The 12622-nt window shown below is 37.5% G+C and overlaps 1 protein-coding gene and 1 long non-coding RNA gene across 4 annotated transcripts in view; one reads left to right on the forward strand and one right to left on the reverse strand.

The window, feature by feature from the left end:
• LOC131051799 (putative uncharacterized protein YDL057W) overlaps positions 1–12622 on the forward strand; it is a 101648-nt gene that overhangs the window by 79830 nt on the left and 9196 nt on the right. The window contains exon 7 of one of the 3 annotated variants that reach the window (XM_057986409.2): positions 4819–4951. The exons of the other annotated variants lie outside the window; for them this stretch is intronic. Within the exon in view, the coding sequence (XP_057842392.1) occupies positions 4819–4825 (7 nt within the window). The 3' untranslated portion in view covers positions 4826–4951. Of the gene's footprint in view, positions 1–4818; positions 4952–12622 lie in introns of those variants that run through there. 3 annotated transcript variants of the gene reach the window in all.
• The window catches only part of LOC131051800 (uncharacterized), a 101146-nt gene that overhangs the window by 76614 nt on the left and 11910 nt on the right, over positions 1–12622 (reverse strand). The gene's annotated exons all lie outside the window — the stretch shown is intronic.

Here is a 12622-nt window from a genome sequence, read left to right on the forward strand (position 1 = left end):
CTTCAAAAGTTGAGCTCTAATTACTTGGATAGAGGTGCCCAACGCCCTAGTCTTGGCAAAACAAGCCACAAAAAAGGTTGCGAATACTGGAATGCACCAAGTTTATGGACACAGTCCTGAAACTAAGCACAATTAGGCATAAATTAGGCACAACCACCAAAGTGGGTCCAAACTTAGTGTGAAATTGTAAAGCTATAAACTTTACGATACTACATTTAGCTCCCATTTTAGCGGGAGTATGAACTTACACTCATACTCTTGATAAAGTATGGAGAAATCAAAAATTCTTTCATCAAGACATTGAAGAGACAAGATGCCTCTAAGCTTGGCAAGGTGTAGCCCCCAAGACTTAGGATCTTATCAATCTGCAATATCAAGATAAAAGGCATGTACAAAGTGAGGAATATGATTAACATTGGTGTCACACATGGAGCATACACAACATAAAGTATGGCATCTAGGACTAGTAAGATTTGCGGCTTCTCATTAGGAGTCATATCCACAAAGAGAAGGCATGACATCTATGACTAGTAAGATCCTTAGATACTAGGAGTAATGTTACAAACACACAAAGCATTGCCTCTAAGACTAGTAAAGTCTTGATAGAATGCTACAAAAGGGTGTTGCAATAGCACAACCAAGTTCATGGTGTATGGTCAAAGTGTACAATCAATCTCATGACTTCTGCACAAAGTGAAACACATAGAGGAATATATGCCCCCACCTTAAAGTAATTGCGTACACCAACTGGGAGTAATTTCCTTTAAGGTAGTATACATTCAAAGACAAGCCAACGCAATAGCGAAACGCCCCCAACATAGGCAAGTCGAGGCAATATCACATACAAACACAAGAATGCAAGAGCACATAAGGATTCCAAAGATCTGGGGTCAGTATGCACATAAGATAAATAATGTATATCAATATGATTGTTTTGAGTTAACGTCATCCCCCAAATGCAATGGAATTACGAGTACAAAAGAGGAAGAGCACATAGGAAGTAACAAAGGGCTTTTGGGTCAACATGGAAGAGACCAAAAATGCCTCAACACTTGCATCATTCCCAAAAGACAATGCAAAAGCACATTTACAACATAACATAAATACGATAGATAGAAGAATGAAGATCCAAATAGAAGAATGCCACAAGAAGATTAGTCTTTGTATCCTTATGCCAATGGAGCATCAAGGGTCATCCAAAGAGAACTTAACAAACAAAAGACACACCAAGCAACATATCACAATCAATCAAGACGAGTACAAAATTAATCCTCTTGATTACATCATTGCTAGCAATCTTTTGTCAAGCTTCCACTCTCCCATCCATGATCAAATGCCCTTTGACCAAGAATTAGCTAACATAAGCTACCTGAATGTGCTTACATGCATAACTATTGGTCATCCTTATGACACCTATGACAAGGAAAATTCTTTCTATCTCCTATCCATATCCCAACACTCATCTTTCTATGAAGTCCCAATCGTCTCCAATCCTTATCCAAATTCCTTATCCCATTATCCACCCATACATACATCTAATTCTCTATTTAATCCTAAACCATTCAAATCATTCTTTCTGTGAAGTCCTAATCACCTCCAATCCTTATCCAAATTCCTTATCCCATTATCCACCCATACATACATCTAATCCTCTATTTAATCCTAAACCATCCAAATCATTCTTTTCAAAGTACCTCTAGTTACTAGTCCAAAACCATGAAGATGTGGAGTCATGCCACCCCACCAATCTCGCACCATCTACATATGTTATTAACGAGGCCATTCCCTACCCAACACTTGTCATTACCTTCCAAAATATTAATACCGTCTAACCCATAAAAATTGTTTCCTCCCAATCCCAACATGAAACCACCATTTCTTCATCTACCTAATCTAAATCCCCCATTTCTCCATCTACTCAATCCAAGGAGTCCAATAAACCCTTCTCCCCCATTGCACTCCAACCAAAGTCGAGCTATGTCCAAAGCATGTCAAAACATCTCCCCTTCCAAATCAAGATCCTAATATGCCATCTAATCCCTTCCACGATCCCTTACCACCACTTATGCAAACAATCCCTTAATCATCCTATCAAGGTCCCATTTACTTTACCTATGGTGGTCTTCTCACTATAAAGGAATAGAAACTATTTACAACCAATCCCCCTCCATCTCAAAACGGATTTGTGTCTTGTTTCCAAACCAACCAATATCTTGTTTCCATCTGCATGCTCAAGAACATGAACTATTAAGGCAAATGTCTAGGCCTTCATAAGCAAGGGATATTGGAGCTCGTCCATGTCCAAGAAAATCCACGATTGCAAGGACCTTGCTTACTCAAGGCGCACAATCCAAAAATGTTAGTACAACCTTTGTCCATCCAAACGAAGCTTCTTCAAAGCCCACAATAGGTGCCTCCCATCACTCCAAAATGTTCATTACTTTCTCCCCTCCTCCATTCTATTGATTCAAAACAATTGTCATTATTCCACCACCCCATTGTACATGTCCTCCATCTACTAAATCCATTTTAGGCCCTTATGTTTCAAAACCCATTCCTTCATCTCCCCCATCCATTTTAGGTCCCAAAATTCATCCTCCCACATTTTACCCATCCATCCCTTGCAATCCCCAATTAGGATCAACCAATGCACAAATCCTTTTCCATTTCCAACACATTTTCTCCATCCCTCCTATGCACTATCCAAATGATTCGTCCTCACTCACCATACTATTACCTTTGGAAACAATTTGGATGCCATAGTAGGAAATCCACAAAAGTCCAAGGATCATCATGCCACAATAAAATGACACGCAAAAGCATAGAAAAATACAATCTCAAATCCAAATAAATCCAAAAGGCCATGAGGCCTACCAAGCAAAAAGCAAATGGAAAAACCACGTGGATCCCAAAGAACAAAGAAGCAATGCATCCAAACACAAAACTTGAATCAACATCAAATCTTTTGCTCCAAAAGCTTCCTCTAGTCCTAAATCCCCACATCCTCCATCCAAGCATCTTCCATCTTCTGCATCCAATTTGGGTCCATATACCAAACAATCCACTCTCATAAGTCCTCCATTATCTCCAACATCCATTTTACATCCTTATGCCCCAAAATCCATCATCACAACACCCTCACCTAAATACCCACCACAACGTGTGCCAATTTTGGTCGTAACAACATTTCCCCATAATGCCACTATCACATCCTTTCATCCACATGTTTTCCATCTAACCTCCATCTATGATCACATCCCTCTAATCCATGCCTTTGCGTAATCCACCTATCCTCTATCCAACCTACCTTCCACTTCATTCCCATCGGCAGCATTCTTTCTCATCCCAAACTACACAGCTCTCTCCTTTAAAGAAGCTCACCTTCCAATCCTCTAGGTTCCTACTAACATCCAACAGTTATCTTGGATGTGCTCCCCCTCCCATGAAGACAAATGCTTGAATCCTTTGCCCACTTGCATCTCCCATCTACTATCTTCCCAATCCCCCTATCCTTTATCTAACTCCTTATGTGCCCTCCTCATCTACCTTCTTTCATCCTATCCCAAAAAGAAAAAGAAAAACATTGAAAAATTGTAAAAATGTAAAAAAAATAAAATTCATTCAATGATAAAAACCTTGCAAACAGGTGCCTTGGGAAAGTGCCATGATGAAAACTTGGCAAACAAGTGTCATACATTAATCTCCTAAATCCAGTTGCACTTGACACTTGGGGGCAAGCTTCATTTACCTATCAACTATATCGATGTGTACCCATTGTCTCCCATCCTTTCTAATCCATCCACCTTCCTTTCAATCTTGATAAGGATAGGGGCAAAGTATCCACACATACTTTGGACAATACAAACCTTACTTTCTCTACAGTCCATCCTTTGTCATATCCTCCATCCATAAACCTTTTACTACATTCAACCTTCAAGCTAGCCCCCATCCAACCTCTTTGACCTCATCCTCTCACCCTTCATATCCTCCCTCCATAAATCTTATACCGATTCAACCATCAAGCTATCATCCATCTTGCCTCTTCGGCCTCATCCCCTTATCCCTAGTATCCACCATCCACAAATCTTTTACTACATTCAACCATCAAGCTATCCCCCTTCCCACCTCCTCGGCCCCTCATTCTTTGTAATGTCCCCTGATATAATAACTCGCGAAATAGGGACATATAACTTGTAATAATAAATTGCAAGAGGTTTATTTCTTTAATGATCTTGACTATATGCTGGTATTACTTTGCAAATGGTGTTAAATATAAAATATAACTGATACAGATGACATCTCTGATTTAACTATAAAATATAGGCACAACTATTTAGTTTTTTAGAATAAGATTACTCGCTGTTTCAGATTGGAAGAGGTGTAAACATGCAAAGAATCTTAATGTCTCACTGGGTTTACTGGTATAAATCTTTCCATAGTATATAAATCTGCAGTATCTTTATGATGCTATGTTTGGTTTAGTTCCTTATAAAGCTATGCAGATTACTGTGTCTGATGCATCTATGGGAATGTGCAGATGTAGTTATTGGTATTAACTTGCTGTCATACGCTGTTGTGTCTGGTATTTATATGCTTGCAACAATGTATAAAGATGCTGTTCCTGATATAGCTGTAGAAACATGCAACGATTTGGTGCTCTCCCTGATTTTGAATCTTTCCTTATGCAACAGCTATGTGTGTCAAATGCAATACTCAGTCTGAGCGATCCAAACTGGAGATGAAATAGAGGATAAATTTATTCATGCCTACTGAAGTGATTTCTAAAGTCTTCTTATATGTTTGCAATTGGAATGACAGGTCGTGACCCTTCACCGTCATGTTCATTCCTCATACTAATCGCACCTCTTTGAAGATGATTATGATTTATCAATTAGGCTTCTTAATCGCTGCCCAATGAATGATCATACCTTTACCGATTATCATATCTCCGTAAGTATTTGTGTTTCCGTTAATTTTTCCTTTTCCCAACATACGATTAGATTCCTTGTATGCTTTGGCGGCTTTTATGATTAATCTCCACTTATCGATTAATAAAATTACTGTTTGGACATTATCGTGTATCCCGCTAAATGGTCTTCTCTCTTCAGTTGATTCCTATCTTGGAGCCTCCAAACTTCTATTTGTCCTCCTGTACTCAGGACGACCTTCATAGTGGCGGAAGATTAATGTGCCTAAGTCTAGCACGTGAATATGAAGATATTCATATTTCCCTAATTATAATATACTGATATATACGATCCGATTTATTTTGATAATCTTTATTTTAGGAATTGTAGTTGTCTCGAAAATTATATCTATTATTAGTTATTTATTGATTTTATTTATATATTATTATTTGATAAATATGAAATTAATCTTAATATAAATATAAATCATATATTAAATCTTGTTTATTATTATTATTAAGATTTTATTTAGTACATTTTATTTGATTATATCTATATATTTTATATTTTAATTTGTATTATTATGCATTATTAAATTCTATTTTAAAGCGGGCATCCATTTTCTGACTGTTTAGATGGGGACATCACATCCTTCATATTCTCTCTATAAATCTTTTACTACCTTCAACTATCAAGCTATCCTCTCAATTGCCTACACCCTCCCCTATTGTTTCCCATAAATTTGGTAAACTTTCCCACAATGACTTCAATACCTAGCCTCACTAAACATTGGGGGCATTCCTCCATCCTCCATCCCCTCTAATATAGATACTCTCTATACTCACACTTCATCCAACTATCCAACATCGTTTTGTTCCCTATCTTCCATCTGCCATCATCTAACTTAGTATCATAGTGTCTCGTCAAACACAACATATATTGAGTTGGGCATGTTCTTTCCCCACAACATAGTCCTTGGAGATCACTGCCATCCATCATGAGTTCCCCATCCATTTCCACTCACTATTGACTACCCCTTTATCTTCCCTTGTCCTCTAATCCCATAATCCCTTTTTCCTTGTCATTGGTTCCTAGCTAAAGGCCACCTCCATGCAATCCAATTTGAATATCGCATGCAGGTCATAATCCATTCAAAACAGTTACATAAGATACACATATCATCCAATTGTATCCTTGGCCTCGTTGCTAGCGTTGTTGCAAACCTTTATCATAGTTCACTCATCATTATTGAAGTATTTCGTTCCCAATCCTTATATTGTTTGGGATATATTGTTCCCAAATCAACAACAACCTCCCTCACCAGTCTATCAATCTTGGCTTTTCTACTTGACCAAGGAAACATCATGTTTGCTTTTGTATCATTTTGTGCATGCTTGCTTGCTTTTTTGTCTGCTTATCTTTTTTCTTACATATCGGTCCTTTCAACCTACCTACCTGTTGTGACGTATTTACACATCGCCCCATTGCAAATGGGGACCCCTACTTTTTTTTGCTTTCTGGGGTTTGCTTTCTTGGTGTTTAGGGTTTGTCTGTTAGCCTTTGCATTTTGGAGTGTCGCCAGGGGATCAATAGGATGGTAGGCTTTGTTTGAGCCAGGGGAGTTAGTAGGGGCCCCAAAATTAGGGTTTCTTTGAGAGTCTTCTTTAGGGCCTGGTTTTGCTCTTGTTGCTAATTGTGTCTTGCTTTGTGAGTGGGTATCATCCTTGAAGGTTTGAGTTAGGTCGAGTTGGTGAGTGATTAAGTCTGGAATGTCATCTTGATCTTCAAATGCCCTGAAATTTGGCTAAGTCTGGAATGCCCTGATCCTAAAATTTGGCTAAGTCTGGAAAACTGAAGAATCCTCCAAAAACTAGATTTTGCAATATAACTCCTGGAGGTCCGAAACCACTCTCAAACATCCTGAAAGTATATATGGAATATAACTTAAAGTATAAGAACTTATACTTAAATGTTATATTCCATAAAATGATCCTGACGGAGAATTCAAAAAGTCAAATTTCGCTCCTGACCCTTCCAAAGGGTCCAAAGCGAAATTCTCAATAAGACATTCTACTTTGACCAAAACCTAGAACTAATGCATTCCTAGGCTTGAATGAAGGCAAAAGCACTTGTTTGAATGAAGAAATGCGAAAAAATGAAGTCAGGATCATGGCCTAAGGTGAATTTCGCTTCTGAGCGAAATTCATATTTCCTCTATTTTTCTCCTTAGCTTGACCAAGTTTGTAGACTTTTGAGGCATAATTGAGAAGGTTTGATGCAACTTTGCCTTGGAGACGAGATTTTAGACTTTGGGATGATAAATTCTAGCCTGGGAGAGGAATTTCGCTCCTGACCCTTCCAAAGGGTCTAGAGCGAAAATCCTTATAACCCTCATTTTCTTTCCTTGTTTTGGATGGGCGTTGGTTTATTAGGCATTGTGTGGGAGTCTTGATGTGTTCTTGCCTTGAGAAGTGTTTTGAAAAGTGAGGATCTTGTCCAAAAATAGGAATTTCGCTCCTGACCCTTCCAAAGGGTCCAGAGCGAAATTCTTCATAAGCCTCATTTGCTCCCTTGTTTTGGATACCAACCTTGTTCCATGGGCGAATTTGGGAAGGAAATAACATGTCTCTACCTTTTGAGGTGATGGAATGTAGAAATATGAAGGATTTTGGCCAAGATTAGGAATTTCGCTCCTGACCCTTCCAAAGGGTCCAAAGCGAAAATCCTTATGCACCTCAATTTATCACTTGTCAAGACCAATTTCATAGTTCCTTAGGCATGTTTGGGGGATTTTTGACATGTTCTGACCTTAGGAGGTGAGTAAAGGTAGATGAGATGAAGATTTTAGCCAAGAATAGGAATTTCGTTCCTGACCCTTCCAAAGGGTCCAGAGCGAAATTCACTATAATCCTCATTTGCTACCTTGAATGGGCTTAAAACCTGGTTCCTCAAGTGGAAAACAATCTATATTTGCCTCCAGGAGAAGATTGAAGTTTGAAAAATGAGCAATTAAAGCCTAAATCAAGATTTTTGCTCCTGACCCTTCCAAAGGGTCCAGAGCGAAAATCAACCTAAGACTCATTTCTTGCCTTATTTGACCAAATTTTGATTTGCAAGGCATTTCGAAGGGAAGAGTAGACATGTTTGGATGTTGGAAATGTTTGAAAGCCTTGAAAAAATGAAGGATTCTAGCCAAGAAGGTGAATTTCGCTCTTGACCCTTTCGAAGGGTCCAGAGCGAAATTCCTTACAAGTCTACCTTTTTGACCTTGCTTGGGCTTAAGACTTTGTTCCTTGCATGAGAATGATGTTTAGTTACCTTCTAGAGAAGATTGGAGTTGAAAAGATGAAGGATCAAGTCAAGAATGAGATTTTCGCTCCTGACCCTTCCAAAGGGTCCAGAGCGAAAATCCCAAAATCTACCTATTCCTTTCAAATTTATGCTAAGCTATACCTAGACCAAGGTAAAAGATGCCCTTGAGATTGCCCTTGAGTTGATGGTTGTCTCCAAAAATGATGATTTTAGGCCAGAGGAGGAAAATCGCTCTTGACCCTTCCAAAGGGTCCAGGGTGAAAATCCTTCAATCACCTATTTTGCCTTGCAAAATCATATCAAACTTGGGTTGGATGTGAGAGGAGAAGTGTTTTCTAGCCTTTTGAGGTGAATTCAACTTGAAATGATGGAGGAATAAGCCTAAATTAAGAAATTCGCTCCTGACCCTTCCAAAGGGTCCAGAGCGAATTTTCTCTAAACCATTCTTTTCTCCAAATTTTGTGCTAAGTCAGACCTGGACTAGGGTAAGAAAAGCTATTTGGAATGCCTTGGAAAGATGTTTGACCTTCAAAAATGTGAATTTTGAGCTAAAGTTGGAATTTCGCTCCTGACCCTTCCAAAGGGTCCAGGGCGAAATTCTTATAGGGTCTGTTCCTGGAGAAAATCTTGGGCAAGTTTCATGTTAATATCTTTTTGTTGATGATTTAAGTTGAAAATGCTATGTTGAAATGAATTTATCATGTGTTCTTAATCATCTTTTGGTTTGTTTTGGCAGATGAAAGAAGACCAGGCCAGCACAAGGACAACCTTCTCTAGCCCAGCATCAACAAGGACGACCTTCTCCAGCCCAGCCTCATCAAGGATGACCTCTTCCAGTCCAACATTTGAAGGAAAGACAAGGTGGCATCCTAGTCATCACTCCTCCAGTCGGGTTGGTCCACTTCAGCATGTCTAGATTCAATGTACCTGACTCATCAAAGATGGCACTAACTTCGATGTACCTACCCCAGCTATCCATTGGTCGAATATTCCAGAGAAGACATGTGTCCAAATAATGCAATTATTTCATTGGCCAAAATTGAGTTTGTTGTAACAAACCCTAATTAGGGTTTTCATTGTAAAATCTCGGCCATTGATCTCAAGTTGATTTGAGCCATCGAATTGTATTAAGGGTGCTATATAAGCCCTGGCTCCTCATTTTGTAAAGGCTAATAATAGTTAGTCAATAGTCAGAGAATAGTTAGTCAATAATAGCTAATAGTTAATAGTTAGTAATAGAGGCCAGAATAGTAGAATAGCAATTAGAGTAGATTAAGAAGAGAAGGCAAGACATTGTTGCCTTAATTGTAAAGACTTATTTTCATTGAAGATATGGTGGAATATGTTGTTTCTTTGCAATGTGCATGGTCTCTTGTTGAATCTTCATTTTTGATGATAGATGATTAGATTGAGTGAAGAAAATTTTTGAATGCACCTGTGTGGAATCTGTCTAGTCCATACCACTAGTCTCTTACTGAAGGTAAGTGCGCCCTGCGTGGTCAACTGGCATAAAATGAGCTTAATCTTAAATCGTTACATGTCTATTGTTCATGCAGTATCTTGAATGGTGATCATTGTCAAATGGTGTACGATTTGAACATATTGTAAGCATCCCTTAGAAGATCGCACTGAGTTGGTGTTGAATTGTTCAACCTGATGGTGAGACCCAGCGCAGTAGGACTCCACCTAGTCATTCATCCATTTTCTCGCATTCTAGGTAGTAGAGTAGATGTCCTGAACCCTGCATCTTTTGTCATTTGTTTGTCTTCCAGTTAGTTAATAGGATTTGTGATTCCAGCAAATCAGGTGTTTAGGTCATTGAGTGCAAGTCCCCTTGTGATTCCAGCAAAATCACATCATACCACAAAGAGCTTATCCACGAGTAGAGAACCTACATACAAGAACCTTGGAGTTGCTTCGACTGATCCTTCGATGAGATCTTCAGCAATCAGGAAACTTTGCTTAAGAGAGGATAAGGTACCTTTAGGTATTTTATTCTGTGTTTGGTCGTGTACAAAATACACATCAACACTACCACAACGATATCATGGTCTTCCATATCATGATATTGTAGGCATAAGGTTGCTTGCGACTTTGTTTTCTATGCTCTGGAAACATTATCACCTTGGACTCTTAGACCTTGGTGCATAACATCTAGTGCAATATCAAATAAAGTGTGTTCAAGCCACCACAACATAACACATTCCCTTGCATCCCTATTTCCTCCATCTCCTAACCAACCCCTTCATCCAAAATCCATTATCCATTTATCATGTATCCCTTAACGACTTCTTGCCTCTTCTATCCTATTTCTCTTACATCTTTTTATCTATTTTGAGAGCCCATCCATGTTCTCCAAACTTTCTTGTCCTCTTGAGGGGACATCATCATCCCTATCATCTTTCCTCCTAATCATTCCTTCGAATGATTGAGGCATTTCCATATTCTTACCATTTTCTTCTAATCCAACCGATTTTATTCTTCTTTGAAATGATGCTACTTCATAATGGCATAACATCTAGTGCAATATCAAATAAAGAGTGTTCAAGCCACCACAACATAACACACTCCCTTGCATCCCCATTTCCTCCATCTCCTAACCAACCCCTTCATCCAAAATCCATTATCCATTTATCATGTATCCCTTAACGACTTCTTGCCTCTTCTATCCTATTTCTCTTACATATTTTTATCTATTTTGAGAGCCCATCCATGTTCTCCAAACTTTCTTGTCCTCTTGAGGGGACATCATCATCCCTATCATCGTTCCTCCTAATCATTCCTTCGAATGATTGAGGCATTTTCCATATTCTTACCATTTTCTTCTAATACAACCGATTTTATTCTTCTTTGAAATGATGCTACTTCATAATGGCATTTCAAAGAGGGGCAAAATGTAGACCGTTGAAATTGACACATCATCATATCACCCCATTACTTGACCATTTCCTCTATAATTGTTTGAATGAATTCCTATTTATTTGATTAATCATCCATTGTTATATCTTTATTAATTAATTAATAAAATCTCTATTAATTAACTATTCATCATTACTCACCCCACCCATTTCCTCGCATGTAATAATACACCATCTTTATTCTATGTATTGTCCCCTACTAGGTCTAGCCTTGTTTTCCCCATAATTAATCCATCTCAACATACTTATGACTTAAACTAAATTGATTAGGAGACAAACTATCTTAAATATGGCATTTTCCAACTTCTTAGATATCGATAGTCATAACAGAGAAACATAATCTTATTTCTAATATTGAATTAATAATTCAATTTGGTTTATAATCTTGCATTTACATGTTCATTCAAATTACTATTTGTTTTTATTTTCAGATAATATTTTAATATACATTTTACTACAAAACAGTTCTTATAAAGTATTATAATAATTATAATCATTATATTATATTATTTTCTATAATTATATTATTATTAAATTTTTTCTGATTATACCATTTAATATCGTTATTGGACTGATCAACCCATATATATATATATATATATATATATATATATATATATATACATAAATTAATAAGTAAAATCGAATTATATTCTCTACAATATTATTAGCACTGCCAATTGCTAAATCTCTAATTATTAGTTATCTAGTAGCTGCAACAGCAGACAGATCTGACATGCATCAGATCTGGTCTGCCACTGTGAATGTGACCAAGTATGACTGCCTTATGTATTATAGTGTATAACTTACTTTACTGTTAATTAATATAGAACATTTCCAATGGTTTAATTCAGATTTTATATTCACTCTATTAGTAATTAACCAGTTTATACCTTACGTCTTACTTGTGGATTATTTCTTATTTTTAAAGCAGTGTAATAATATTGCTCTAATATGACACTGTCGGTTTTAGATTGTGGTTCATATTTGTTGATGTATTGAAGTAATGCTGAATATTATAATGCGGATTATTCACTGACAGAGTAACAAATAGTTAATACGTAATTTGTGATGAGGCTGTAGTATTATTAATACCGATTTATAACTGGAGCGAATTCCTTCTTAAAATTACCAAATCGATAATAACTTCTTAATATTCCTTTGTTAACGGATGGCAAATAATTGTTTGGTTTTTTATTATTACAATTACCATTATGTATCGAAGTGCATTGACTAATGGTTCGGACTGATCAATAGTCTCACCTTGGATCATATCTTAATGTTGTTGACGTGTCTGAAGTCACATTGCTGCAAACTTCATACGGCCAACACATAATAGAATAAACTCGCTGAGTATCCTATCCTCTCTTGAGATAAGGAAATCCCTAATGCTGTTTTTTGTTTGATCAAAGGGGACAACCTCAAGGTTTCGTTTGTCAGGTCTTGACTGCAGGATTGCTCAGTGGTTTGATGTGTTTTTGCTGG

This window comes from Cryptomeria japonica, chromosome 1 (genome assembly GCF_030272615.1).
Source record: "Cryptomeria japonica chromosome 1, Sugi_1.0, whole genome shotgun sequence".
Classification (NCBI taxonomy): Eukaryota; Viridiplantae; Streptophyta; class Pinopsida; order Cupressales; family Cupressaceae; genus Cryptomeria; species Cryptomeria japonica.